Source organism: Sapajus apella, unplaced genomic scaffold, assembly GCF_009761245.1.
Source record: "Sapajus apella isolate SASKATOON/1434 unplaced genomic scaffold, GSC_monkey_1.0 scaffold127, whole genome shotgun sequence".
In the NCBI taxonomy this organism is placed as follows: domain Eukaryota; kingdom Metazoa; phylum Chordata; class Mammalia; order Primates; family Cebidae; genus Sapajus; species Sapajus apella.
The window spans coordinates 794554-821960 of record NW_022437067.1 but is presented as its reverse complement, the minus strand read 5'-3'; the positions used below and the strand labels follow the sequence as shown (position 1 = coordinate 821960).

Below are 27407 nucleotides of genomic sequence, written 5' to 3'. Positions count from 1 at the left end.
TCAGGCTGGTCTTGAACTCCTGACCTCAGTTGATCCATCTGCCTCGGCCTCCCAGAGTGCTGGGATTACAGGCATGAGCCACCGCGCCCGGACGCAATGCTAATTTGATCTGATCAGACCCCACACTTAAAACCTCAATTTTTTTTTTTTTTTTGAGACGGAGCTTTGCTCTTGTCACCCAGGCTGGAGTGCAATAGCACAATCTCAGCTCACTGCAACCTCCCAGGTTCAAGCATTTCTCCTGCCTCAGCCTCCCGAGTAGCTGGGATTACAGGCACCTGCCACCATGCCTGGTTAATTGTTGTATTTTTAGTAGAGATGGGGCTTTACCATGTTGGCCAGGCTGATCTCAAATCTCCTGACTTCAGATGATCTGCCCGCCTCGGCCTCCCAAAGTGCTGGGATTGCAGGTGTGAGCCACCGCACCCGGCTGACCTCATTTAACTGCTTTCTTAGAGGCCCACCTCCGTGTTCAGCCACACTGGAAGTTAGGGCTTCAACGTAGGAATTTGGGGGACTGCTGGGTGCAGTGGTTCACACCTGTAATCCAAGCACTTTGGGAGGCCTAGGCAACACAGAGACCCTATCTCTACAAAAAAAAAAAAAAAAAAAAAAAAAATTGCATGGCCAGGCTCGATGGCTCACGCCTGTAATCCCAACACTTTGGGAGGCCGAGGTGGGTGGATCATAAGGTCAGGACTTCAAAACCATCCTGGCCAAGGTGGTGAAACCCCGTCTCTACTAAAAACACAAAAATTAGCTGGGCGTGGTGGTCAGCGCCTGTAATCCTGGCTACTTGGGAGGCTGAGGCAGGAGAATCGCTTCAACCACAGGAGACAGAGGTTGCAGTGAGCTGATGTTGCGTCACCGCACTCCTGCCTGGGTGACAAAGCGAGACTCCGTCTCAAAAGAAAAAATAAATAAATTTGGGGAGGACATATTCAGTCCATAGCGCCACATTTACCATTTTTAATGCCAGAATCCACCTTGTCCTGAGTTTACTGAGATTCGTTGTCTTGAATGAGATGGTGTATTTGGCTTTATTACATAGGTTTGGCTCTACTGAGTAATTTCTGTTGTTTCCAAGCACGGCCCCTCTTCTGATCTTCCGAAACTTGTTTTCTTCTATTTCTGGCTTTATTCAATTGAATGCTTAGTTGATGCTTCTCAAGGGTTGTGGCCCAGCTTTGATGGGACTGAACCGCCCCGGCTCCATGTTTATGTCACTCACCTTCTGGGTGTTCCAGGTGTGGGTCTGACCTTCATTTTGATCCCTGAGTGGGTAAAGAGAAAGTTGAAAAACTTCCAAGTGGTTCAGGGCTTTTCTTTGTTTCAACTTTTATCTTTTCCTGCATTTATTGTATTGTAATCAGAGATGAGGTATTCTAGGCTGGGCGCGGTGGCTCATGCCTGTAATCCCAGCACTTTGGAGACCCGGACGGGAGGATCATTTGAGGTCAGGAGTTCGAGACCAGCCTGGCCAACATGGCGAAACCCCTTATCTACTAAAAATACAAAAAAAATTAGCTGGGTGTGGTGGCACACGTTTGTAGTCCCAGCTTCTAGGGAGGCTGAGGCAGGACAATCGCTTGAACCTGGAAGGCAGAGGTTGCCCTGAGCCAAGATTGTGCCATTGCACTCTAGCCTGGGTAACAAGTCTCAAAAAAAAAAAAAAGATGAGGTTCTAGGCCAGGCACGGTATCTGACGCCTGTAGTCCTCCCACTGTTTTGGGAGGCTGAAGTGAGAGGATCAGTGGAGGCCGGGAATGGAGACCAGCCTGGGCCACATAGCAAGACCCTGTCTCTACCAAAGAGAAAAACAGTGGCTGGATGTGGTGCTGCACTCCTGTAGTCCCAGCTACTTGGGAGGCTAAGGTAGGATCCTGTCTTAAAAAAAAAAAAAGAGGTTTTCTATCCTCGCTAGTTTTCTTTGAGGGCTAATATTGATCAGTTTGGTAAATATTTTGTTGGCACTGAATTTATGATGCAGACTGTTTGCAGGGCATGGAGTTCACAGTGTATCTGCTGGTTCCATTTTATTGATTTGTTAGCTTTTCTGGACTAAGGTATTTGAAATTGCACACTTTTTCTCTCTTATTAATGTGCCATATTGTTTACAAGAAAGAGTCTGTCTTTCTTTTCTAGAGACAGGGTCTTCTTCATGGGCCACCATGCCTGGCTAATGTTTTTTTGGTAGAGAAGAGTTCAATGTTGCCCAGACTGGTCTTGAACTCCTGGCCTCAAGTGATCGTCTCTCCCCAGCCTGCCGAAGTGCTGGCATTGCAGACATGAGCCACCACCACACCTTGCCACACAGTGTGACTTTCTATTTTTTTCTTTTTTTAAACAATTATTTTTTTTTTTTTGAGATGGAGTCTCACTCTGTCGCCCAGGCTGGAATGCAGTGGCACGATCTCAGCTCACTGCAACCTCTGCCTCTTCGGTTCAGGTGGTTCTCCTGCCTCAGCCTCCCAAGTAGCTGGGATGACAGGTGCATGCCACCATGCCCAGCTAAGTTTTGTGCATGTATTTTTTTCATAGAGACATGGTTTCCTCATGTCGGCCAGGCTGCTCTTGAACTCCTGACCTCACGTGATCCGCCCTCCTCGGTCTCCCAAAGTGCTGGGATTACAGGCGTAAGCCACCACACTCAGCCAAACACTTTTTTTTTTTAAACATTATTTTAAAAAACTTTTTTTTGAGATAAAGTTTTGCTCCAGTTGCCCAGGCTAGAGTGCAGTGGTGTGATCTCAGCTCACTGCAGCTTCAATCTCCCAGGTTCAAGTGATTCTCCTGCCTCAGCTTCCCGAGTAGCTGAGAGTACAGGCACCCGCCACCACGCCCAGCTAATTTTTGTATTTTTAGTAGAGAGGGGGTTTCACCATACTGGTCAGTCTAGGCTGGTCTTAGACTCCTGGCCTTAGGTTGTCTGCCACCTCTGCCTCCCAAAGTGCTGGGATTATAAGCATCAGCCACCACGCCCGGCCAGGACCAGAAGTAGATTTTAAATATCTCTGGGGTGGAGACAGTCTATTTTCAAAGTACTGTAGTAAATTGGACCTCAGCCGTTTTTCCCCTTGATGAAATGGAACACACGTATGTGTAAATGACTGTTGTTTTACATGTATTTACTTTGCTTACGTTGTTTATTTTCTTGAATTCAGGTGTCGGTGCTTTTCTGGTCGAAGTTCTCATTTCCCGACTGTGGAAATGGAGCAGGAAAACATGACCGTGAATAAGGCGTTGAGTCCCGGCGCGGCTGCGTACGGCTGCTCGGCCTGCCACGGCGACGAGACCTGGAGTTACAGCCACCCCATCCGGGGCCGCGCCAAGTCTCGGAGCCTGTCCGCCTCGCCCGCCCTGGGGAGCACCAGGGAGTTCAGGTACAGCCGGGAGGGCTGCTTCCTCCTCTCTTCCTGTCTCTCTGAGTTCATAGACGTCTCCTGAGCAGTCTGTGTCAAGGCATCCGGTGGTGGGGCTGGTCCCTGCCCAGGTGGAGCCGTGCCTGGTGAGGGAGGCGTGTGGCCCGTGGACATCAGCGTGCTGCTTTATCTGTCTGTATCAGCACGGAGCCGTCTAGCTGGAGCCCACGCTGACCCTTGGTGTTAGACCGAAGCAAACTCGGAGAGGAAACCTGTTTTTTTGAGACAGTCTCGCTCTCTCACCCAGGCTGGAGTGCAGTGGCACGATTCTAGCTCACTGCAGCCTCCGTCTCCCGGGTTCAAGCAGTTCTCCCGCCTCAGCCTCCTTAGTAGCTGGGACTACAGGCACCCACCCTCATGCCCAGCTAATTTTTGTATTTTTTGTAGCGACAGGGTTTCACCATGTTGGCCAGGCTGATCTTCAACTCCTGACCTCAGGTGATCCACTTGACTCAGCCTCCCAAAGTGCTGGGATTACAGGCGTGAGCCACCGTGCCCGGCCAGGAAACATATGTGCTACAGAAGTCACTGGGGTGTGAGGGGACCTCCCTCTGGGCTCTGCTTGTCTTGGGAGGTGAACAGGCGAAGGCTGGGGTGTCTGCACGGTGACACAGGGCTGGTCATGAAGGAGGCCCAGTCATGAGCGTGGCCTTGGGCGGCCCAGCCCTCTCAGCCCCACGTGTCGGGCAAGCGGCTCCCTCCTGTGCCCGGAGCGCCCACAGCGCCTGCTCTTGCACAACGCCGCTTGAGCAACAATGCCCCAGGCTTCGCAGGACAAGGCAGCGTGATGGTGCCTGGGGATGTTGCTCTCGGTTCTGGTGACAGTAAATGTGGTGAGTTTCAGGGGAAGCTTGCCAGAGCCAGCACTGCGTCCACCACAAGGATCACGACTATCAAATGCAAGCGGCACTTTGTGGTGAAAGGAGCCTCAGAAAGTGCAGGGTCTTTCCCGGTGAGATGGGAGAGCCTGCAGCGCCTCCGCTTGGCGGCAGCAACGGGAAACAGGCTGCTACCAAGTTCTCTGTCTACAGTCACTGCGAGGGCTGGTGGCTGACTTCACCCTGCGGGTGCTGCGTCACTCAGCGCTCCTCAGAGGCAACGTCTGCGTGGTTCACCGTCTCCACCTCCAGACCACGCCGGCGCAGTGACTGCACGCTCTTGACAGAATCGCTTTTGCTTTTTTTCCTGTGGGTTCTTTGGCATAATGCACCACTTCTGTTTCACTCTGAACCTGATGACAGCAGCCATGGGTCAGAGGCCGCCTCCGTCATGAGTGACAGGCACCTTCAGGGTGAGGTAGGAGAGAAGGTGGCAGATATGCCCAAGCACAGCCTGTCCTTGGGAAGCAAACATTAAATCCCAACACCCACTTAGAAAACACTGTTTTCCCCAATCATCTTTTAAGTTCCTAAGCAGGTAACGTTCTTACTTGGTAATGTACTTTACTTGTTTTTTTTTTTTTTTTTGAGATGGAGTTTCTCTCTGTCACCCAGGCTGTAGTGCAGTGGTGCGATCTCAGCTCACTGCAATGTCCCCCTCCTGGGTTCAAGTGATTCTCCTGCCTCAGCCTCACAAGTAGCTGGGACTACAGGTGCCCACCACCGCACCTCGCTAATTTTTGTGATTTTCGTAGAGATGGGGTTTCACCGTGTTAGCCAGGCTGGTCTCCAACTCCTGACCTCCTGATACGCCCGCCTCAGCCTCCCAGAGTGCTGAGATTAGAGGTGTGAGCCACCAATGGCCACGCCTGTGTCAGCTGTGGGCGCTCCGGGCACAGGAAGGAGCCGCTTGCCCAACACATGGGGCTGAGACGGCTGGGCCACCCAAGGCCACGCTCATGACTTGGGCCTCCCTCATGACCAGCCCTGTGTCACCGTGCAGACACCCAAGATGAGCAGAGCCCAGTGGGAGGTCCCCTCACACCCCAGTGACTTCTGTAGAGCACATTTCCTGGCCAGGCGCAGCGGCTCAGTCTGCAATCTCAGCTCCTTGTTAGGATTGTAATCTAGACTCTTTAGAGGTGTAGTCTAAGGTTTGAGTACCAGATGCAGGCCCAGATAGTGCCCCGGGGAGACACCACAGGAGTTCTGAGCCCCAGGCTGGCCCTGGCGGTGCAGTTTACCATGCTCGGGCTGTCTCTCTCCCTGGCTTGGGTCATGATCTGTGGGGCATGGCAGCGTGCATGCTCCTCACGGGTGCCGCTCCAGTGCAGCCACAGACCTGGGCAGAACCTTCCAGGGCTGCTGTGTGGCTGCTGGGCAGATGGTGTTGGCGTCATTAGAGTTGCATGTATGCCTTAGCTTATACCGTCCTCTGTATCTGTGGCTGTCCCTGTGTGTCTGGTTTCAGGCCCTGGCAGCCCTGACACTGTCTTCTCCCTGCAGGAGGACACGCTCTCTCCATGGGCCATGCCCGGTGACCACTTTTGGACCAAAGGCCTGCGTGCTGCAGAACCCACAGACCATCATGTGAGTGCCAGGTCCCAGGAGGGGGGTTCTTGGGAGGGGAGAGCCCCAGACCGTCGTGTGAGTGCTGGGGCCACGGGCGGGCGGGAGTCGTTGGGATGTGCGCAGAGTTGTGGGATCGCCGTGTTGAGGCAGATTCCCACCCTTCACATGAGAAGTACATGTTTTAGGTCATTTGAACAAAAAGCCACATGGACATTGTCCTGAACCCCCTGAGCACAGGAATCTGAGAGAGAGCTCCCCAGCCATGGCTTCTCTGACGGCTTTGAGAACATGGACGGCAGGCGACCCGGGGTCGTGAGCAGTGGACACCAGGTAGCCTGGAGACCAGGTCACAGCCCACGGGCATGGTGGCATCAGTGGCCATCAACATAAGACACGCGGGGCTGCTTTTTAGTTTCTAAGAGTAAGAGCTCTAGGGTGGGCTGTGTTGCTGTTTGACAGTTTTGTCAACACGTTCTACGTAAAGGCGCAGCATAGTGTCTTACGGGAAAAACACCACAGTGATCAACCTGACATCTGTGGTTTTTGTGTAAAGAATTAGAATCCTATGCCGGGCGCGGTGGCTCAAGCCTGTAATCCCAGCACCTTGGGAGGCCGAGGCGGGTGGATCACGAGGTCAAGAGATCGAGACCATCCTGGTCAACATGGTGAAACCCCGTCTCTACTAAAAATACAAAAAACCAGCTGGGCATAGTGGCGCGTGCCTGTAATCCCAGCTACTCAGGAGGCTGAGGCAGGAGAATTGCCGGAACTCAGGAGGCGGAGGTTGTGGTGAGCCGAGATCGCGCCATTGCACGCCAGCCTGGGTAAAAAACCCCAACCCCCCACGCGGTTTCACCAGTAATCATGTTAGTCGGCCTTTAGAATCCTGGCGGTGCACAGTGGCTCACACCTGTATTCCCAGTACTGTGGAGGCCGAGGCAGCAGATCACTTGGGCCCATGAGTTTGAGACCAGCCTGGGCAACATGGTGAAAGCCTATCTCTACAAAAAATAGAAAAATTGGCTGGGTGCAGTGGCTCATGCCTGTTATCCCAGCACTTGAGTGGCCGAGGCGGGCGGGCTCTCAGGCCTCTGTGCCTCCTCCCTCAGGGAGTCGTGGACACCACTTGCTGCACGGCAGGACCATGCGGAAAGGCCCAGTGCTGCCGTGCGAGGGCTGCTGGGCAACTTGCCAGAAAGCAACATGGCCCTGTGAAGTGGGGCGGCCGCCGCATGGCACTTCGCTGACAGGCGCCCGCGCTGTGTGTGCGTCGCCTGCGCTGTGGAAGCTGGTGACGCACCGGGGAATGAGACCCCAGCCCTGGGCTGTCACTGAAGGTCAGGTCTGGCGGAACCTGTTCTGTAGCCTCCTGGGCTGTCACAAAGTCAGGTCCGGGGAGGCCTCTGAGTCATCAAGGAGCTGCTCTTTACACTGTGAGCAAGGCGGCGTGTGAGTCCTGGGCACGAAGGTGGCCGGCCTTGCCGCCTCCAGTTGCTCAGGGCAGACCCTTAGGGCGGAAGTCACTCTGGCGAGGAGTGTCTGTGACCCTCCACTGCTGCCGAATGCCCCAGGCGGGGCCCGACCCATTTGCTTCCCCCCATCTAGTCCGTCTATACTTTGACAGTAAAGTACAAGCAGCCCCCTGCACCGTTACCCGGCCGCCTCTGCCGTGGGTCCTGACCGTCACCCCACCTGCACACACTGCTGCCCTTCATGGCCCCCAGACACTGACCTGCCTGGCTCCTCGGTGACAGTGACGGTGGCAGGCGGAAATGACCACGGCAGATGGTCAGGACTGCCTGCTGCGGCCTCACCCTCCCTTCCCTACACAGCAGCCACGTGGGTGACCCAGATCGCTCCACTGTCCCCCTGGCCCTGCTGTGGGCCTGTCCTGCCGTCCCGTGCTTACGCTGTCCCTGGCGGCCACCAGGCCTCTCCCCCACTGCCCCGTGCCCTCCCTGCACTTCCTGGTCCTGGCTCGCATCTCGGCCATTGCCTTCGTCGGCCATCAGTCACTCGGGCCGGGACAGGGCCGCCGGAGGGGCACATTCTGCCCCAGCCCTGAGACCAGGATGCACTGGGTGGTCCCCTACCTGCTCAAGGCCAGACAGCCCAGCAGCACTGAGGCATGCAGCTTTCTCGGCTCCTGTGGGAGCACGGCTCCCTTGGGCTCTGTGTGTCTGGGATCGTAACCTGGGGACACACTCACGTCGGCGTCCCAAGGCTGCAGTGGAGGGCAGCGCTTTGCACGCATTTCAGCCTGTGGTATTCCCTGATGGTCCAGAGCAGGACCCTGTGGGGCTGGCAGGAAGGCCTGCTTCCTGGTTTACTGTCCAGGGAACCGGCGGCCACGTGTGGCGAGGGGCGCGGATGGCAAAGAGCTTGTGGAGGGGCACGCGTGGCCGAGGGCATGTGGCATGGAGGGGTGCGTGTCGCAGAGGCGGCGTGTGGCGGAGGTTGCATATGGCGGGGCGCATGTGGCGGGAGCTTATGGCAGAGGGCTTGTCGCATGGTGGGCTTGTCGCATGGAGGGCTTGTCACATGGAGGGGTGCGTGTGGCAGAGGGCGTGCAGCATGGAGGGGGGCGTGTGTTGTGGAGGTGCGTGAGTGCCTGTGTTTGTGTGTGGGCCACCTATGGGTGACGCAGTCTGAGTCAGAGCTGGCCAGGCTATGGCCGTGTTGGCTTCACGCCACCTCCTGCCCTCCCATCCAATATCCACAGCCATGTGTGCCTGCAAGAGTTAGCGTCCCGCTTTGCAGGTGACCCAGGAGGAAGTCGAGGCACTGGTTTATGGTCACACACGGGTGCGTGCCTAGGCCTATGCACGACGCTGCTGCCGGTGGCTCTGGCTGGGCTCGGCTGAGCCTCAGGCTGGAATGGGTGCAGGCTGGGCTGCCGGGTCAGTGGTGACAGAGGGCAAGAGAGCAGGGTGAGCCGTGTGCAGGGCGGGGCTGTGCTGGCTGACCCTGCCGAGGACTGTGAGCCACCTGCACAGGGCCGGGCCGAGCCAAGCAGAATGTCGCAAGGGCTGGGCGTGAACGCCCTTCCACCTGACTGTGGCCTGAGGACGCCTTCCCTGGGGCAGAGCCGGTTCCGCAGGGCTGAGTGGGGCTGGCACAGGGCTGGGAAGAGGCTGGAGGCTTGGCCATGAGGTCTGAGGACACGGGAACAGAGGGCTCGGTCCTGCCCGGCTCAGCGAGGACCAGGGAGCTGAAGTGTGGCCTCTGCTGCTAACCACGATTCTGGGGACTTTTTTTCAGTAGGGATTAGGCAAGAGGACCATGTGACCAATGAGGAAACTATGTTTTGTTTTGTTTGATTTTTTAAAGTTTGGGAAGCTCTTTTGACTTAGTTGCTTTTACAGCTTTACCAAGTCACATCACAGTTGTGTTTTGCTTTCAGTTTTGAGTATGCAGAACTTAGGATTCTAGTGTGAGCACAGTCAGGAGCATGCCACTGGAGAGGCCACGTGTTTGCCAAGCGTGGCCCAGATGCCGTGGACACGCCGGCCGGCTCCCAGCAGGCAGGGGCCACCTCTTGTGCCACGTGTGTGACCCGGGGCAGGCGTTGAGCTCATAGGGGATGGCATGAGTGACCTTACACCCCCCAGCAGTGCCTGCACAGGGTAAGTGAGTGCCGACCGGCTTCCAAAGGTCAGAAGAGATGGGCTGTGATCTGTGGCCCTGTCGGTGTTTGTGTTGTGGTTCTGGGGGTTGTTAGTGGGACAGTCACGCTCTCGGATAAGTCACTGCTGGGCAGAGGCATGGTGGGTAGCGGCTTTCTCGATTGGGGAACTTGAACCAACTGACCGGCGCTCTGGTGTAAGAGCTTGCCCTGTGGGGCTGAGGATGGGCAGTGAGCACTGACTGATGGCTGTCCACGCTGCACCCTCCCTTGGCTTCTGGAATAGGAGTGGGCTCCTTGATGTGTGTTCCCAGTTCTGGGCTGGGCTGAGGTGTTTTCTGTGACTAATGCGGTCATGGGAATCCCACCGGGGCAGGCCCTGCCTGTGGAGACACCAGGGACAGTGGTCGGGTCGGAGCCAGCACAGCACAGGCAGCCACGTGAGGGAGAGTAAGTCAGGTTAAAGTCCGTTCATGCAGGGGTGTAGTGAGCTGCCTGCAGGGCAGGAAGCCCGCCCTTGAGGGTCCTGGGTCTCACCTGGGGTCATGTGCAGGGGATCCTAGGGGCAGAGTCTCCACATCATGGTTTGGGTTTTCTCGGGGGCCTGAGGAGGGCACCAAGCAAAGGGTGGCCCCGCCGTGAGCTTCTGTGGTCATTTCCACCCCAAGACTGTCACTGTGCAGCCAGGCAGGCAGGCGGCTGGGGGTTGTGGAGGGCAGCGGTCCCCGGGCAGGGCGTGTGGGCCTGAGCCTGCGTGCAGTGGGCCAAGCAGCTGAGAGACCGTCACTCTGGACCCTGCTGACCTCGACCTGTCTCTGTGCCCAGGCTCCAGCACCAGGTGGCTGGGGGTGCCGGTGCAACCCTTAGCCTGGGCCGTGGCCGCCGTTGAGCGCATTTCCTTGGGAGCTGAAAACACCTTTTTAAGGACTTGTTTCTTTTCTAAGTCCTGCACCTCCTTTTCAAGGGAATCACCGCCCACGTGTCTTCCTCCCCAAGGCACATTCAGGACCCCGCAAGCCAGCGGCTGACGTGGAACAAGGCTCCGAAGAGCGTCCTTGTCATCAAGAAGATGAGAGATGCCAGCCTGCTGCAGCCATTCAAGGAGCTCTGCACATACCTCATGGAGGCACGCGGGCTGGGGGGGGGCCCTGGAGGGAGAGGGGTCCTGGGGTGCACACAGAGTCGGGGGGCCTCCGTGCGCATCACCACCCATGAGACCATGGGAACCGTCTCAGCTGCTGGGAAACAGCTGCTTGTCTGGAACTGGACGGAGCGGGGTCTGCCCAGGGTATCTGGGTTTGTGTGGGCTGCCGTGAAAAGCACCAGACTGGGAGGCCAGCAGTGACCCAGGGGGTCACAGCCCTGGAGGCTGGGAAGTCCAAGATCAAGGGGCCGCATCTGGCGAGGGCAGAAGAGCAGGCATGGGGAGGGAGATCAGAGCCGGGAAGCCCACTCCTGAAACCACAGTGTATAACAGCATTAGTTCTTGAGAGGCCTTCCTGCTGTGCCTTCTCTGCAGAGGAGCAGGCGTTGGGGGTTGGGGGCCAGGGCTGGAAGCCCACTCTTGAAGTCACAGTGTTAGTAGATTCCTGAGGGGGAGCCTCTGCCACCCAACCATCCCTTAAAGGTCTCGCATCTTAATCCCGGCACGTTGGCACTTACGTTTCAGTGTGAGCTTGGGAGGAGCAGGCATGCAGGCCATGGTGCCAGGGCTCTGGTTCCTGACTTACGCCAGTGCCCGTAAGTCAGGAACCTCCCGGCGAGAGGGCAGGGTCTGCACGTGGAATGAGCAGGTGGGCGCTTTGCTTCCAGGAAAACAACATGATCGTGTATGTGGAAAAGAAAGTGCTAGAAGACCCTGCTATCGCCAGCGATGAAAGCTTTGGGGCAGTGAAGAAGAAGTTCTGCACCTTCCGAGAAGGTGCGCTGTCGGCAGAGTGTCCTCGGCTTCTCCGGCACGGTTCCCCACCTGATGGAAGCTTCCAGCACTGCGCCAGGGAGGGGCCCCCGAGTGACGCCTGCGTTTTGTTTCCTAGATTACGATGACATCTCCAATCGGATCGACTTCATCATCTGCCTGGGGGGGGACGGGACGCTGCTGTACGCTTCCTCACTCTTCCAGGTGAGGCCTTGGCATTCCCAGCACACGCCAGCTTCCGGCCGTGCCGTGTGTAGAGGGGCTTGCAGTGCATGGCTTCACCGCTTTCACTCCCGTAGCTTTACGAGAGAGCAGTCACCTAGAGCGGCCTAGCACAGCGGGGCCAGGGGCGGTGTGGACGCAGTGCTACAGCTGGGGGTGGCCAGAGCCCGCCTGGGACAAGAGTGAGGGGTGCAGGGCAAGCGGGTACCAGGGAACAGCCCTCCCCTGCTGGCCCATCCCCTCCGGACCTCCCTGGAGCTCCTCTCCCTGGTTTCTCAACTGCGCGGCTCTCCCTGGGGCTGTAGGGCCACTCTGTGCAGGGGACCCTGGCTCTGCCCTTGGCCCACTGCTTGTCCGTGCCATTTGGAAGTACCCACGGCCCGCCCTGCTCTCCTCATTAGCACCTGTGGAACTCGAGGCTCTGACCCCAAGGCTGCCTCCCATCCGCCTCCCCCGCCCTCCACGCCGCAGGGTCTGCTCAGCCTGGTGCCTTTGCTTCTCCCCAGCTCCCCCCACCAACCTCGGCCCTGATGGCCCTGCCCACCCTGGCCTGGGATGTCCCCCTCCACTCTGTCCACATGGCCAGTCCCTCCTGCAGAGGGTCGGGTTGCTGTCCCCAGAGCTGGGTTCCTCCTGAGGTGCTGGTGGCAAGCTGGGGGTGTGGGCGCTGAGTGCTTCTCTGCTGACTCACAGGGCAGTGTGCCTCCCGTCATGGCCTTCCACCTGGGCTCCCTGGGCTTCCTGACCCCGTTCAGCTTTGAGAACTTTCAGTCCCAAGTTACTCAGGTGATAGAGGGTGAGTTCGAATGTTCGGGAACCATCAGCAGCTCTGATCATGCCGTCTTGCTTGGTTGGGGGGGTTGTTTTTATTTAATGATGCATATGGCAACACTTAAAGGTTTCCAGATTCAGGGATTTCTAAATCGAGTGGGTCAAACCTTTTTTACTAACACTGAGAAGTTTCAGCAGATCACGGGTTCAAGCTGCCGTTGTCTGTTGGCTAGAAGTGAGCAGGTTCTCACTCTGTGAAGGCGCACAGGTGTTGACCAGGCACGGTGGCTCACGCCTGTAATCCCAGCACTGTGGGAGGCTGAGGCGGGTGGATCACGAGGTCAAGAGATTGAGACCCCAGGCCAACATGGTGAAACCCCGTCTCTACTGAAAATGCAGAACTTAGCCGGGCGTGGTGATGCGCGCCTGCAGTCCCAGCTGCTTGGGAGGCTGAGGTAGGGGAATCGCTGGAACCTGGCAGGTGGAGGTTGCAGTGAGCCACCACTACACTCCAGCCTGGTAACAGAGTGAGACTGTCTCCAAAAAAAAGGCACAGAAGTGTCAACTTAGGAGAAGAAACAGCCCCTCACCCTGCTGGCCTCCCTGGGCTGGGTTCCCTGACCCCGCCAGCCTCCCTGATGGATCCATGCCCTCTGACCCCGCCGGACCTCAGGGAACGCAGCTGTTGTCCTCCGGAGCCGGCTGAAGGTCAGGGTGGTGAAGGAGCTCCGGGAAAAGAAGACGGCAGTGCACAACGGGCTGGGTGAGAACGGCTCGCGGCCTGTGGGTCTGGACATGGATGTTGAGAAGCAGGCCATGCAGTACCAGGTGGGTGGGTGGTTCCAGCCTCATCAAGGGTCCCGGGTGGGGGGACCTTCCGGAGAGCCTGGGTGAGATGGGGGTGTCTGTGAGGTGCACGGGCGCCCCCACCCTGAGTGTGCCGTGCCGCTGCCCTCCAGGTCCTGAACGAGGTGGTGATCGACAGAGGCCCCTCCTCCTACCTGTCTAACGTGGACGTCTACCTGGACGGACACCTCATCACCACGGTGCAGGGCGACGGTAAGGCCCGCTGCGCTGTCCTGGGGCCCCGAGCGTCCTCGGGCGGGAGTGACGCCTGCGCCTGTCCCTGTCAGGAGTGATCGTGTCGACCCCGACGGGCAGCACGGCGTATGCGGCCGCGGCCGGGGCCTCCATGATCCACCCCAACGTGCCGGCCATCATGATCACGCCCATCTGCCCCCACTCGCTGTCCTTCCGGCCCATCGTGGTCCCCGCAGGGGTCGAGCTGAAGGTCAGAGCCAGCGACGCTCCTCCTTTTCCAGTTTGTGAGTCATTTGATCCCGTGCAACGCAAAGCCGGGACCTAGCCCCCGGCCCTGCTGCGCTGGCTCCAGCCTCAGACGCGGCCTCGGCATCCTGGGGCCGTCCCTTACCCCCTCAGATGCAAGCCCTGCCTTGCTTGGGGCCCAAGCTCTGTCCACCGAGGTGCCCGGGGCCCGGGTCTGAAGGGGCTTCCCGCCATCGCTGGCCTCTGGCGGCGCGGAGCTGGGCCGGCACCTATCGGATGTGCAGGCCGCCATCCACAAGGCAAGGTCGCCGCTGCCCAATCTTCGGCCTCGGCCGAGCACCCAGGGGTGGGCGCCAAGAAGCGTCCTCCCTACAGCTGGGTGCCCACACCTCTCCCTGCTTGACCCTCAGATCATGCTGTCACCTGAAGCAAGGAACACGGCATGGGTGTCCTTTGACGGACGGAAGAGACAAGAGATCCGCCACGGAGACAGGTGTGGGCTACAGGCCCACTGGGCATCGCAGCCGACCTCCTCCCTGGGCCAGGCAGTGCCCACCCTCTTGGGATTGGCCTGGGGACACAGCTTGTCCCCTAGAGCACCAGAGGGCTTGAGTCCCGGGCCTCAGAGCATTACAGTCGGGGGACCCGTGCCAGGGGCAGTGGTTCACACCTACAGTGGCACATGCAGGCCTGGTCCCAGCAGAGGCCCTAGGGTGTCCCCTCTGGCACAGCTGCCCACCTCCTCCTCCTGGGACCTCACCCTTGAGGGCCCCGGGGCAGTCTGTCAGCTTCCTGCGCCATCCCCTCCAGGACCTGGGGTGGTTATTCCCAACACCCATGGGGCACCCCTGAAGCCTGCCTTGGGGAGGGACAGAGCCAGTCATTCCTGGGGAGGGAGGGTGTTGGCGGGGAGCCCCTGGGGAGGGAGGGTCTGGGGGGCCCTCCTGGGAGCCCCGGCTCAGGCTCGTCTCTGCCTCAGCATCAGCATCACTACCTCATGCTACCCGCTGCCCTCCATCTGTGTGCGGGACCCCGTGAGCGACTGGTTTGAGAGCCTCGCCCAGTGCCTGCACTGGAACGTCCGGAAGAAGCAAGCCCACTTTGAGGAGGAGGAGGAGGAAGAGGAGGAGGAGGAGGGCTAGGTCGAGGCTCGTCCAGGCCCGAATCTTTCCACTGTCTGTTTTTCTGCCCTCCGTGCACCCTCTGGGGACACACCAATCTGTGTGTGTCTGTGAACACCTCTGTCTAAATGGCACGACCACTTCCTTTCTGTAGCTGGGTTAGAACCTGGGTCTGCCTTGTGTCCAGATCAGCTGTTTTTTTAACATTTTAAATCTGACTTTTTTTGCATTTCTAAAAAAGCAAAGTGAGAAACGGGCTGGGAGCTGTTTTGTCCCGCTGACTCCCAACCCCCTTCCCCGCTCACCCCCGTGGGTCCCCGGAGCATGGCCTCCAGCTGCCGGAATTCCACGCCAGATCAGTCAACTGAAATTCAGAGGGGTCAGAGTGACTCGACCTGTCCTTCCATGTTGACAATAAATGTCTCACCCAAAAGCCTTCCTCAGCGGCAAAGCTTCTGCTCTCGGCCTGAGCGTCCTCCCTAAAACCTCTGCACGGAAATCCAAGCGAGGCGCCATTGAAAGCAGGGGCTTGCTGGTGGCTGGCAAGCTGGTTTTGTTCTGCTCAGTTTCTGGAGAGGGCTGGGTGCATCCCCCACCCTTCCCGCGTGAGGCCGGCCCTGAGTGTGGGACCCACAGCGGGAGGAGCTGGCGTCTCCGTGACCCATGCCTTCCTCAGTGTAGCTTCTGCTCCCAGGGAGGGGGTTTAAATCCTGTACATACTTTTTAAAGGCTGTTTGAAACTTTTTGAAGTGCTTACGTACATATTTTCTTGTACACACTTTTGTGAAGATTTCGAGGGGAAGCGTGTCGTCCTACCGTTAAATGTTTACGTTCCTGCTCTGCAAGACACCGTCCTCAGGGACCATTCGGGGACCATTCTGTTCAGCGCGATCCTGAGGGTCTGGGAGATGGGGTTTTCCGGGCTGCTGATCGTGATCCCTTTTGTTTTGTAACTAATGAGAATTTTGAGACTAACCCAAGTGAAGGACTCAACACAGTGATTTTCCTCCTGCCTCTCCCATGAGCCTCCGGCCTGCATGTGGGCACTGTGCGCCCCGGTGCCCATGTCTTCCACAGGCACAGCGGGCACAGGTGTGTGGAGGCTGTGGTCAGGGCCTGGGGTCCTGGTCGCTACTGCCCAGGCATCCATCTTTTGAGTACCTGCTCATCTGCTGGATTGTAAGGACAGGAAGTTTGGAGAGGTGCTGCCCGCAGCTGCCCGGCCCAGCCCAGGCACGTGTCTGCCCTTCTCACCCCCATCTGAGCACCTCAACTCTGCAAACTTCAGCGTCCAAAATCCCGGGGTGTGATTCTGGGCAGTGGGCCTGGCTGTAAGTCAGCCATGACCCTGAGCACAGGTGAAGCCTCCGCCCGCCCAGCCACGGGCGCAGGAGGAGAGAGGGACCAGTGCCCAGCATTAGGGCCGGAAGACAGCCATGTTCGGAATTCCAGTCACTCACCTGAACAAAAGGCATGAACTGAGCTCTAAAGCAGCCTGAGATGGGAATGATCTAGAAAACTTGCGATTTTTTAAGTAAATTTTAATGTTTCATATTAATTTCTTGAAAATTTATTAAATGTCATTGAGAGCCTTACTACAATTTTCAGATCCTTTCAATAAACAAGACTTGTAAAAAAGAAGTTGGGTTAATAACAGCTTTCTTCTGACACCTTGTAACCAACACAGAGGGGCTGTGCAGGGTCACCCCCATTAAATGCCAGCCCAGAAATGCCCATCTGTTAAATGACATGGGGCCAGCGGGGTGACCTTCCCAAGGGGCTCTGTGGTGTCCCCAGGGCTGGGGGTGCTGCTGCCTCTTCTGGGCGGGAGGGGGAGTGCTGCCCTGGGGGGTGGGTAGCAAAGCCCAGTCCTCGACAGAAGGGGCAAAGCTGAGGGGCAAGTCGACTTGGGCAGGCTGTGTTGCTCCCAGAAGGGCCACAGACCAGAGGGGAATTGAGTCCCTGCATCCCCGGGGCCAGCAGAGTTGGAAGGGCCCCTCCATCCGGGCTGCCTACGTCAGGGGCAGCCACAAGCCAGGTGAGGACCCCTGGCCCCTCGGCCCGGCCTAGGTGTTGACATCGGCTTCCATCTTCCCTCCAGCGACGTGGTCCCAGGTGACGAGGTCCCTGGCCCCCCCGGCCCCCCCACCCCATCCCTGTTGTCCTAATGAGGCCCCAGATGAATGTGGCACAAGGCTTTGCCAGGCGCGTCTGCCCTACACACATGCAAGGCCAGGAGAGACCAAAACGCAAAACCACCACCCTGTGGGCACCTGCGCCCCCAGCACCCTGCCCGTTTTGGGGACGTGAAAGCCTGGGCTGTGGGCCCCTCCCTACTGGCTCTTGAGGATCAGCCCTGGAGCCTCCCTGCCTCCCCCCTCCTGGAAGAGGCTGTCAATCAAGCCTTAACCTTCCTGGCTTTGGGGAGCACAGAGGCCCCAAGACATCCTCGGGCCCCACCCCATCGGTGTGGCTGCACAAGGCTGCCAGCCTCAGGCTCGGGGCCTTGGAAACCTTTTCCAGCCTGAAGCAGTGGCATCAGGGTCCCTGTCTGCACCCTGGGTACCTCTGTGCTGGGCCGGGCACCCCCACCCTGCCTCCCTCAGCCATGGGGTCTCCTCAGGCCAGGCCCGAAGGGGCGGCAGCCAGGCCCTAAGACCCAGCCCAAGTCCCATGGCACCTGCGGGCTCTGGGCGAGGCCTGTCCCACTGGGAGCCCAGGCAGCCTGGCCCCTGGAACTGGAAGTCTGGCTGGAGGTGGGTGGCAGGATCAGGGAGAGCAGGGCGGACGGGTACAGGGTGCCCGGGAAGGTTGGTGGTGCTGGGACGTAGGGGAAGGCAGGAGCTAGTCGGTCACTGTGGATCAGCTGCTTCCAGCACATCCCACCCCAGAAAGACCTCGGCCGTGGCCTGGGCTGCCTGCAGGGTCTGGCAACACCAAAAAGCCAAGACGGGCAGACAGAGGCCACAGCCTCCTCAGGAGCCCCCACCACCACGGCATGCACCTGCAAGAGGAAGGTGGCTCCTGCGGAAGCAGGGTGGACAGGAGGGGTGGCCAGGACAGGCAGCGCCCAGGGAGGGGTGGTGGGGACCCGAGAGCCACAGAGGAGCTGGCTCGACTACCCCACGCAGTAGGCCTGTGGGCCTGTGCTCAGGCCTCACCCACGGCTGCCCAGGCCCACATCCTGCTGAGAAGCCCCAGGACCAAGATCCCCACCCCACTGCTCTGTGCAGAGGGGACAGGAAGCCAGACAGAAAGAGGGGCAAATACACATACAGATTCACAGAGAGACACACACATACAGAGACACAGACATACAAACACACAGATTCACAGACACACACATACAGAGACACAGACATACAAACACACAGATTCACAGACACACACATACAGAGACACAGACATACACACAGATTCACACACACAGACACACAGAGACACAGACATATAAACACACAGATTCACACACACACACACAGAGACACAGACATACAAACACACGGATTCACATACACAGACACAGAGACACAGACATACAAACACACAGATTCACACACAGAGACACACAGAGACACAGACATATAAACACACAGATTCACACACACACACACACAGAGACACAGACATACAAACACACGGATTCACATACACAGACACAGAGACACAGACATACAAACACACAGATTCACATAGACACACAGACTCACACACACAGATTCACACACACACATACACACACACAGATTCCACAGACACACACACATACACAAACACAGATTCACATACAGAGACACACACACAGATTCACACAGACACACACATAGACACACACACAGATTCCACACACAGATACATACACATATACAAACACAGATTCACATACACAAAGACACACTCACACAGATTCACACAGACACACACAAACATACAAACACACAGATTCCACACACACACACAGATTCACATACACAGAGACACAGACTCACACAGATTCACACACACACACAGATTCACATACACAGAGACACACACAGAGACACACAGACTCACAGACACAAACACACAGAAAAATACACATGGACACCACTGAGACACACAGACACCACACACACACACAAATATGCATGGATGCCACTGAGACACACACACAGGCACCACACACTCAGCGAGACACACAGATACACACACACCACACAGACTCAGACATACAGAAAAATACACATGGATGCCATGGACACACACACACTCGGAGACACACAGCAGTGTGCTCTGGGAAACAGGATGGCCCAGGAAAGCATGACCAGCCTGAGCGTGGAAGGTCCACAGGCTGAAGGAACCTGCCCATGAGTGACCCTGGCCTGCAGAACTCCCCGGCCTCAGTTTCCCCACCTGCTGATGAGGACAAATTACAGAGGCGTGAGCGGCTGCTGCTCCCCCCCCCCACAGGTGGCGGAGTAGCCTGTAGGCTGGGTGTCCAGGCGGACCCTCTGCCCTTCCTCCTCACCCGCCAGACCCTAACACAGACCCATCTCTGGGGCCTCTGTCCACGCCTCCCTGCTGTCCTCGACATCCCTTAGGGAACTTCAGCTCCTCTGGGAGGGCAGGTGTCACCCTCCCTGCCCAGAGGGAGCCCAGACCTAGACTGAGCCTGGCTGGGGGACACAGAGGAGTCTGTGGGCCGGGGGAACCCCGTGGGGGCGGCGCAGAACTGGCCATGACTGCTTTCCTTCCCGCCTTCTAGAAGATCACCTAGGCACTGAAGGCAGAGGAAAGGAATCCCAAGGGCCCCTCACCCTGGGAAGACCCTTTCCTGAGGTCAGCAGACAGCAGACAGGCCGAGGAAGGCTGTGGAGGGCTCTGCCCAGGCTGTGTCGAAAGAGCAGCAGATCCTGGAGGATCCCAGGGAGCCAGGGACATGCTTTGGGGACGGGGTTTGAACCGTGCCTGGACCCATCAGTCTCACTCACAGCCAGGGCTTCCCGATTCCTAACTGATTCCATGTCATGTGAACAGAAATTCATCAATATGCATCATAAACAGAAGAGGACATGCAAGCCAGTAAAACATCTACAGTGATACAACAGGTCTGTGTTCTCAATACAGATACAGCTCATGTCATTCATACAAACAACACAGAAAAACTGTCGCCAGGCGTGGTGGCTCACGCCTGTAATCCCAGCACTTTGGGAGGCCAAGGCGGGCAGATCATAAGGTCAGAAGTTTGAGACCAGCCTGGCCAATATGGTGAAACCCCATCTCTACTAAAAAATACAAAAAAAAAAAAAATAGCGGGGCATGGCGGCGGGCACCTGTAATCCCAGCTACTCAGGAGGCTGAGGCAGGAGAATTGCTTGAACCCAGAAGGCAGAGGTTGCAGTGAGCCGAGATTGCGCCACTGCACTCCAGCCTGGGCAACAGAGTGAGACTCTGTCTCCAAAAAAAAAAAGAAAAAAACTGTCAAAGGGTAGAAACTGATGATTCAAAAAAAACTATAATTAGCTAAGAAGTAAATGATCAATAATCAATCTGGAACATAATCAAAGAAATTTAAAATTAAAATTATTAATACACCCCTCCCAGGAAAAATAGCAAAGAGAGGTGTGGCATGGTGGCTCACACCTGTAAGCCCAGCGCTTTGGGAAGCCAAGGTGGGAGGTCCTTTCCGGGAGGGAAAGAGAGGAAGGTACTCCGGCCTCCCAGACATTCCAAAATCAGTAAAATGCACAGCCCAAGCCCAGCATGGTGGCGGCCACCTGCAGGCCCAGCTACTCGGGAGGCTGAGGCCAGAGGGTCCTGAGTTTGAGACCAGCCTGGGCAAAGCATGGAGAACCCTATCTCAAAGACAAAATAAAACGCATGGTCCCTCATGAAATATAAGGCTTTGCTATAAAAATTTTGAGAGGCAGGGTACTGTGGTTTACAGCTGTAATCCCAGCACTTTGGGAGGCCGAGGCGGGTAAATCACGAGGTCAGAAGTTCAAGATCAGCCTGGCCAACATGGTGGAACGCAGTCTCTACAAAAACATTAGCCAGGGGTGGTGGCACCTGTAATCCCAGCTACTTGAGAGGCTGAGGCAGAGAGAGAACTGCTCGAACCCGGGAGGTGGAGGTTGCAGAGGCAGGGGTTGTAGTGAGCCGAGATCGCGCCCCTGCACTCCAACCCGGGCCACAGAGCTAGACCCCCTCTCAAAAACATCACGCCCGGCTAATTTTCGTATTTTTAGTAGAGACGGGGTTTCGCCATGTTGGCCAGGCTGGTCCCGAACTCCTGACCTCGGGCGATCCGCCCGCCTCGGCCTCCCAGAGTGCTGGGATTACGGGTGCGAGCCACTGCACCCCGTCAAAAGTAATCTCTAAAGAGCCCTTCAGCCGAAAGTTCGTTCCTGAAAAGTAAGCGGGAAGGTAAGGCGACGAAAACCGTCGAGAAAGGTCCACCGCGCGGCTCCTCGGGGCCGCAGGCGTGTCTGCGCCGGACGTGCCCCCAACAGCCCCCGCGCCTGCCTGGCAGCGGAGGCCCCGCCCCGGAGCGCGCCACAAGCCAATCAGCGCCCTGGGGCGGGTCCTCGGCGGCGCGGCGGCCCCGCCCCCTGCAACTCCGAGGCCAGCTTGCTCCCGACGCTTCCCCTCAGGCCGCGCGGAGCGTGGCCCCTTCCGCCGTGAGACGCATTTGAGTCTTCCAAGTTAAGCCTACCCGATGGAGTTCCTATTCCTTGAACCCAGACCTGGGCGGCAAGCCCTCCGAGGCCGCTGTCTCCACAGACTGTCCGATCCCGCCCTGACGTGCCAGCGGTGGAACAGCCCGGGCGGAACCAACGGACGGGCCGCGGGGGTGCGCTGAGCGCGTCATGCGCCCCCCCCGTCCGTCTGCAGTGGAAAGGCCCGGGCGGAACCAACGGGCGGCCGCGGGGTGGGGAGGATCTCAGCGCGCCGTGTTCCGCGTCTCTTGCGGTGCAACGGCCCGGGCGGAACCATCGGGCCGCCAAGGGGAAAAAATCTCGCCGTGTTGTCCCCTCATTTACCTCCAGTGGAACGGCCCGAGCGGAACCAACGCGCAGCCGCGGGGTCACTGTTGTGCCCCCGTCTGCCTGCAGTGGAACGGCCCGAGCGGAACCAACGCGCAGCCGCGGGGACGTTGTGGGCCGTGGCGCTTTTCCGCGGCCACGCCCGTGGGGCAGCGAGGAGCCGGGTGACGGGTTCTGCGCGTCATTTCCGGCCCCGCGGGCGCCCCGTGGAGCCCACCTGGGTCCTCTAGGCCTGTGCTCCGAGCCGCCTGCACCGCGCGCCTCTCAGGCCCCGCCCGCCAGCGTCTCTTTGTGGCGAAGGCGCGGAGGCCGAGCGCTATGCCTGCAGCGGAGACCGCGTCCGGCTGTCGGTGGGTGCTGCGAGCTCGGTGCTGCGTGCTGGGTGCTCGGTGCTGCGTGCCGGTACTGGTACTGAGTGCACGGGCGCCCGGGGTTCCCCGGCCCAGATTCGCTTCTGGGGGGTCCTCTCCCGTGGCCGGCGGATTGCGCGGAAAACGCTGCGGAAACGCGGGGTCTCCCTGGATGCGCACCCCTCCGCTTCTGCCCGGGAGCCGGGGCCGTTTCGCAAACGAGCTTGCGCATTTTCACGTCCGTGGGTCCACGGCCACCCTCACGCCCCGAAGCCCACGAGCGCTGCGTGGCGCGTCCACAGAAAAGAAAAAAAAGACACCAAAACTCCCGAGAGCCGAGTCCCCGTTTGGTGGCTTTTTATTTATTTTTATTTTATTTTATTTTATTTTTAGTGGAGTGCAACCTCCTTAACCCAGGAAGCCTGCAAATCCCATTTTAGGGCCAAACGAGACTGTTTTAACAAGGGTCGACCAGGCGCGGTGGCTCACGCCTGTATTCCCAGCACTTTGGGAGGCCGAGGCAGACGGAGCACAAGGTCAGGAGTTCGAGACCAGCCTGACCAACATGGTGAAACCCCGTCTCTACCAAAAATACAAAAATTAGCCAGGCGCGGTGGCACACGCCTGTAATCCCAGCTACTCAGGAGGCTGAGGCAGGAGAATTGCTTGATCCTGGGGGGCGGAGATGGCACCACTGCCCTCCAACCTGGGAGACAGAGCAAGACTCCATCTCGGAAGAGAAAGAAAAGGGGTTGTTGAGACAGGAATAGGAAGGTTTTCTACTCCCCTCACGTGTTTTCAATGTAGCAAATCAGAATGGAGGGAAAAAAGATGAGCGGACCTGGGAGGCCAGGCTGGCTTAGCTACCTCTATCACAGATGTTTCCTGGTGAAATTAGGGTGCAGCGGGTTACCTGGCTGGGGGCACAGGGCATCCCTCCGCTGGCGCCTTTGGCATTAGGCGCTTGTGTGGTCCCCAGCTCCTGGGTTTTGGAAGTGGCGTCTGCCCCACAGCCTGAGCATCTGCCAGCTAGTCTCCTTGGGATGACCTCCCTGGGGAGGTTTGAGCTCTGGGCATGGTTTGGAGATTTGGGACACATTTTGCCTGAAATGCCCTTCTGGCTGTTTGAACCCACCTGGACTTCCTGACTGGGGTTCGGATTCTTAGCCTCTGGTACAGGGGCCTGGGCAGGGGAGGTTTGCACAGTTGGACGGGGTGGAAAGTGAGCTTGGTCATAACCCAGCGCTGAAATTCCCATGGTGGGACCGGCAGCTGCTGTGGCTTTATCCCATGTTAAATCGAGGTTTTCTTTTCCTTTTAGTTCTAGGGCTCCACCTGGAGACTTGCACCCACACAGCGGAAGGGAAAGATGTCACGTCTGAGATGAGGTTGAGAAAGGCTGGGGCACCTGTCCTGGGTGCTCTCTCCCACTCCCTGGCGAGCTTGCTGTGATGAAAGCCCCTGCCAGGCTGTGGGCATCCTGTGGGGAAGCTCACCTGGCAAGAAACTGGTTGGGGGGTTTCCACCTACAGCCAGCACGGAACTCAACCTTGCATGCCAGCCTGTGTGAGTGAGCTCAGAGGCGGAGCCCAGCCCCAGTCAAGCCTTCAGATGAGGCCACAGCCCTGGTCCGTGGTATGACTGCAGCTTCAAGGGGGACCGTAAACCCGAGGCACCTGGCTAAGCTTCCCCCAGATTCCTCTCACAGGAGCCAAGATCAAAAGCACTTGTTTTGAGCTGGTAAGTGTGGAGTGACTTACAGGGTAGCAGGGAAGGAACATGCACCTTCCTCCTGTTTTTTTGTTTTTTTTTTTTGAGATGGAGTTTCGCTCTTGTTGCCCAGGCTGGAGTGCAATGGCGCGATCTCGGCTCACCGCAACCTCCGCCTCCTGGGTTCAGGCAATTCTCCTGCCTCAGCCTCCTGAGTAGCTGGGATTACAGGCACACGCCACCATGCCCAGCTAATTTTTTGTATTTTTGGTAGAGACGGGGTTTCACCATGTTGACCAGGATGGTCTCGATCTCTTGACCTCGTGATCCACCCGCCTCGGCCTCCCAAAGTGCTGGGATTACAGGCGTGAGCCACCGCGCCCGGCCTTTTTTTTTGGAGACAGAGTCTCTCTCTGTCACCAGGTGCCAAGCTGGAGTGCAGTGGCACAATCTCGGCTCACTGCAACCTCTGCCTCCCAGCTTCAAGCAATTCTCCTGCCTCAGCCTCCCGAGTAGCTGGGGCTACAGGCTCACGCCACCAAGCCCAGCTAATTTTTGTATTTTTAGTAGAGACAGGGTTTCACCATGTTGGCCAGGATGGTCTCAATCTCTTGACCTCATGATCTGCCCACCTCGGCCTCCCAAAGTGCTGGGATTACAGGCTTGAGCCACTGCACCCGGCCAATAAAATTTTTATATTTTTAGTAGAGACAAGGTTTCTCCATGTTGGTTAGGCTGGTCTTGAACTCCTGACCTCAGGTGATCCACCCACCTTGGCCTCCAAAGGTGCTGGGATTACAGGTGTGAGCCACTGCGCCCGGCCCATTTGTGGTATACTTTGGTGAAACAAAATTCTTCATTTAGCCAATTTAGTCAGTCTGACTTTTATTTTTTATGGGTCATGCTTTTGGGGTTTGGTTGGAGATATTCTTGTTCTACCTTAAAAAGGGTCAGGAGGACATTCTCTTACATATTTTCCTGATCATAGGGTTTTATACATATTAAGTTTCACGTAAGAGCAGGCCGCCTGGGTTCAAATCCTGACATGCTGCTATGAAGCCATCTCTTCACTTTGTATGTCTCACGTGGGTGGTGACCTCGCCTGTCGCAGAGGGCTGTTTTGGGGACTCACTGCTCTGCAGAGTGCTGAGACTTCCTCCAGCACCACAGTGAGGGCTGTGTCAGTGTTACTAATTATCGTTGTCAACTGATACGGAATCAAAATCCAGTTTCTCTCTTCCCCGGCATGGTATCATAGACTGAATACGCTTCCTTCCCCAACAATTCATGGTACCACCTGTGTGGGTCAGAACTGTGCGTGTGGTAGACCTGTTTTTGTTTTTTTGAGGCAGTCTTGCCCGGTCACTCAGGCTGGAGTGCAGTGGTGCAGTCTCGGCTCATTGAAGCCTCCGTCTCCCAAATTGAAGCGATTCTCCTGCTGTAGCCTCCCAAGTAGCTGGCACTACCAGCACCCCCCACCACATGAAGCTGATTTTTGTATTTAGTAGGGTTTCTCCTTGTTGGCAAGGCTGGTCTTAAACTTTTGACCTCGGGTGATTCTCCCGCCTTAGCCTCCCAAAAAGTGCTGGGATTACAGGCGTGAGCTACCGTGCGCGGCCTATATATGCTAGACCTGGTTCAAGGCCCTTATTCTTTTTTCTTTTCTTCTTTTTTTTGAGACAGAGTTTCACTCTTATTGCCCAGGATAGAGTACAGTGGCGTGATCTCAGCTCACCGCAACCTCTGCCTCCTGGGTTAAAGCGATTCTCCGTCCTCAGCCTCCTGAATAGCTAGGATAACAGACATTCGCTATCACGCCTGGCTAATTTTGTATCTTTAGTAGAGATGGGGTTTCTCCATGTTAGGCTGGTCTTGAACTCCTGACCTCATGATCCGCCCACCTTGGCCTCCCAAAGTGCTGGAATTACAGGCGTGAGCCACCGCACCTGGTCTTCGAGGCCCTTATTATTTTGCATTTGTTTATTTGCCCATCCCTGCACCAAGGTCTCAGACTGAAGTACAAGTCCTCAGGTCTCGGGAGGATGCTGCCGCTCCCTCCCCGCATCCCCGTCTCCTCGCAGGACGCGTTTGTCTTTTACCCTTCGTGCACACGTAGCTTTCCCTCTGTAATTGATACGTGCCTCCTAGGACTGGATCTGTCTTGAGACTCCATAGCTGCTATCTCTAAGCTTTGACTTGGTAGCTATAGTGTCCACTGTGATTATTAGGATTGTTGCGCTGGTTGCCAGATGGTGGCTTCTAATCCCATCCCTCCTCTGATGATCACGGATTGGGTTTGTACCGGGAAGAGCTTCCCCTCCTTTGCCGTTGGTTCCTCAGTGTGGCCTTGTGGGCTCTTGTTTTTGTAGGGGTTCGGATCGTTTACCACGTCTCTTACTCTGCCTTTCCAAGTGTGTGAGCCTGCCCTCGGCCGGCGCCCAGTCCATTCCTGGAGCACAGACTTGCTGGTCCAGCGAACGCGACGGGCTCACCTGTATTGTTCCCACCCCAGCCCTAGAATCGTCATTTCTCCAAGGAGCCTGGTTGACTTTAGTAGAGAAAGAGATTTGTTATTATTATTTATTTTTTTATTATTTTTTTTTTTTGAGATGGAGTTTCGCTCGTTACCCAGGCTGGAGTGCAATGGCGCGATCTCGGCTCACCGCAACCTCCGCCTCCGGGGTTCAGGCAATTCTCCTGCCTCAGCCTCCTGAGTCGCTGGGATTACAGGCACGCGCCACCATGCCCAGCTAATGTTTTGTATTTTTAGTAGAGACGGGGTTTCACCATGTTGACCAAGATGGTCTCGATCTCTTGACCTCATGATCCACCCGCCTCGGCCTCCCAAAGTGCTGGGATTACAGGCTTGAGCCACCGCGCCCGGCGAGATTTGTTATCATTTTTTGTTTTGTTTTATTTTTTAGACAGAGTCTCGCTCTGTCGCCCAGGCTGGAGTGCAGTGGCACAGTCTCAGCTCACTGCAACCTCTGCCCCCTGGGTTCAAGTGATTCTTGTGTCTCACTGTCCTGAGTGGCTGGGATTACAGGTACCTTCCACGATACCCAGGTAATTTTTGTATTTTTAGTAGAGATGGGATTTCGCCATGTTGCCCAGGCTAGTCTCGAACTTCTGAACTCAGGTAATCCACCTGCCTTATCTTCCTAAAGTGCTGGGATTACAGGTGTGGGTCACTGCACCCAGCCCCTTTAGTGGGGAATGATATTTAGAAACCAAGGTGAGGGCACTGTGGGCGCCGTCTGGAGCTCCGTGTGTGTCTCGGGCTCCATGTGTGTCTGGATCCCTTGTGTCTGGGGCTCCATGTGTGTCTGGATCCCTTGTGTCTGGGGCTCTGTGTGTGTCTGGGGCTTCGTGTGTGTCTGGGGCTCCATGTGTGTCTGGATCCCTTGTGTCTGGAGCCCCATGTGTGTCTGGGGCTCCATGTGTGTCTGGAGCTCCGTGTGTGTCTGGATCCCTTGTGTCTGGGGCTCTGTGTGTGTCTGGATCCC

At 56.9% G+C, this 27407-nt stretch overlaps 2 protein-coding genes across 11 annotated transcripts in view; both read left to right on the top strand.

Moving 5' to 3' along the window:
• The window catches only part of NADK (NAD kinase), a 26799-nt gene extending 10342 nt beyond the window's left edge, over positions 1–16457 (top strand). For 3 of the 6 annotated variants that reach the window (XM_032262124.1, XM_032262125.1, XM_032262123.1), the window contains exons 2-12: positions 3165–3383; positions 5807–5890; positions 10494–10623; positions 11310–11418; positions 11534–11619; positions 12331–12433; positions 13082–13236; positions 13368–13467; positions 13542–13699; positions 14106–14188; positions 14675–16457. In XM_032262124.1, the coding sequence (XP_032118015.1) occupies positions 3211–3383; positions 5807–5890; positions 10494–10623; positions 11310–11418; positions 11534–11619; positions 12331–12433; positions 13082–13236; positions 13368–13467; positions 13542–13699; positions 14106–14188; positions 14675–14837 (1344 nt within the window). In that variant the 5' untranslated portion in view covers positions 3165–3210 and the 3' untranslated portion in view covers positions 14838–16457. Of the gene's footprint in view, positions 1–3164; positions 3384–5806; positions 5891–6857; positions 7280–8816; positions 9499–10493; positions 10624–11309; positions 11419–11533; positions 11620–12330; positions 12434–13081; positions 13237–13367; positions 13468–13541; positions 13700–14105; positions 14189–14674 lie in introns of those variants that run through there. The other 3 variants (XM_032262122.1, XR_004263989.1, XM_032262126.1) reach the window with 3 other exon arrangements.
• Positions 16458–21997: 5540 nt separating this feature from the next.
• Positions 21998–27407, top strand: part of SLC35E2B (solute carrier family 35 member E2B) — a 29532-nt gene continuing 24122 nt past the window's right edge. For all 5 annotated transcript variants that reach the window (XM_032262133.1, XM_032262132.1, XM_032262131.1 and 2 more), the window contains exons 1-2: positions 21998–22191; positions 23513–23931. The gene's annotated coding sequence lies outside the window, so the exon portion shown is untranslated. The remainder of the gene's footprint in view (positions 22192–23512; positions 23932–27407) is intronic.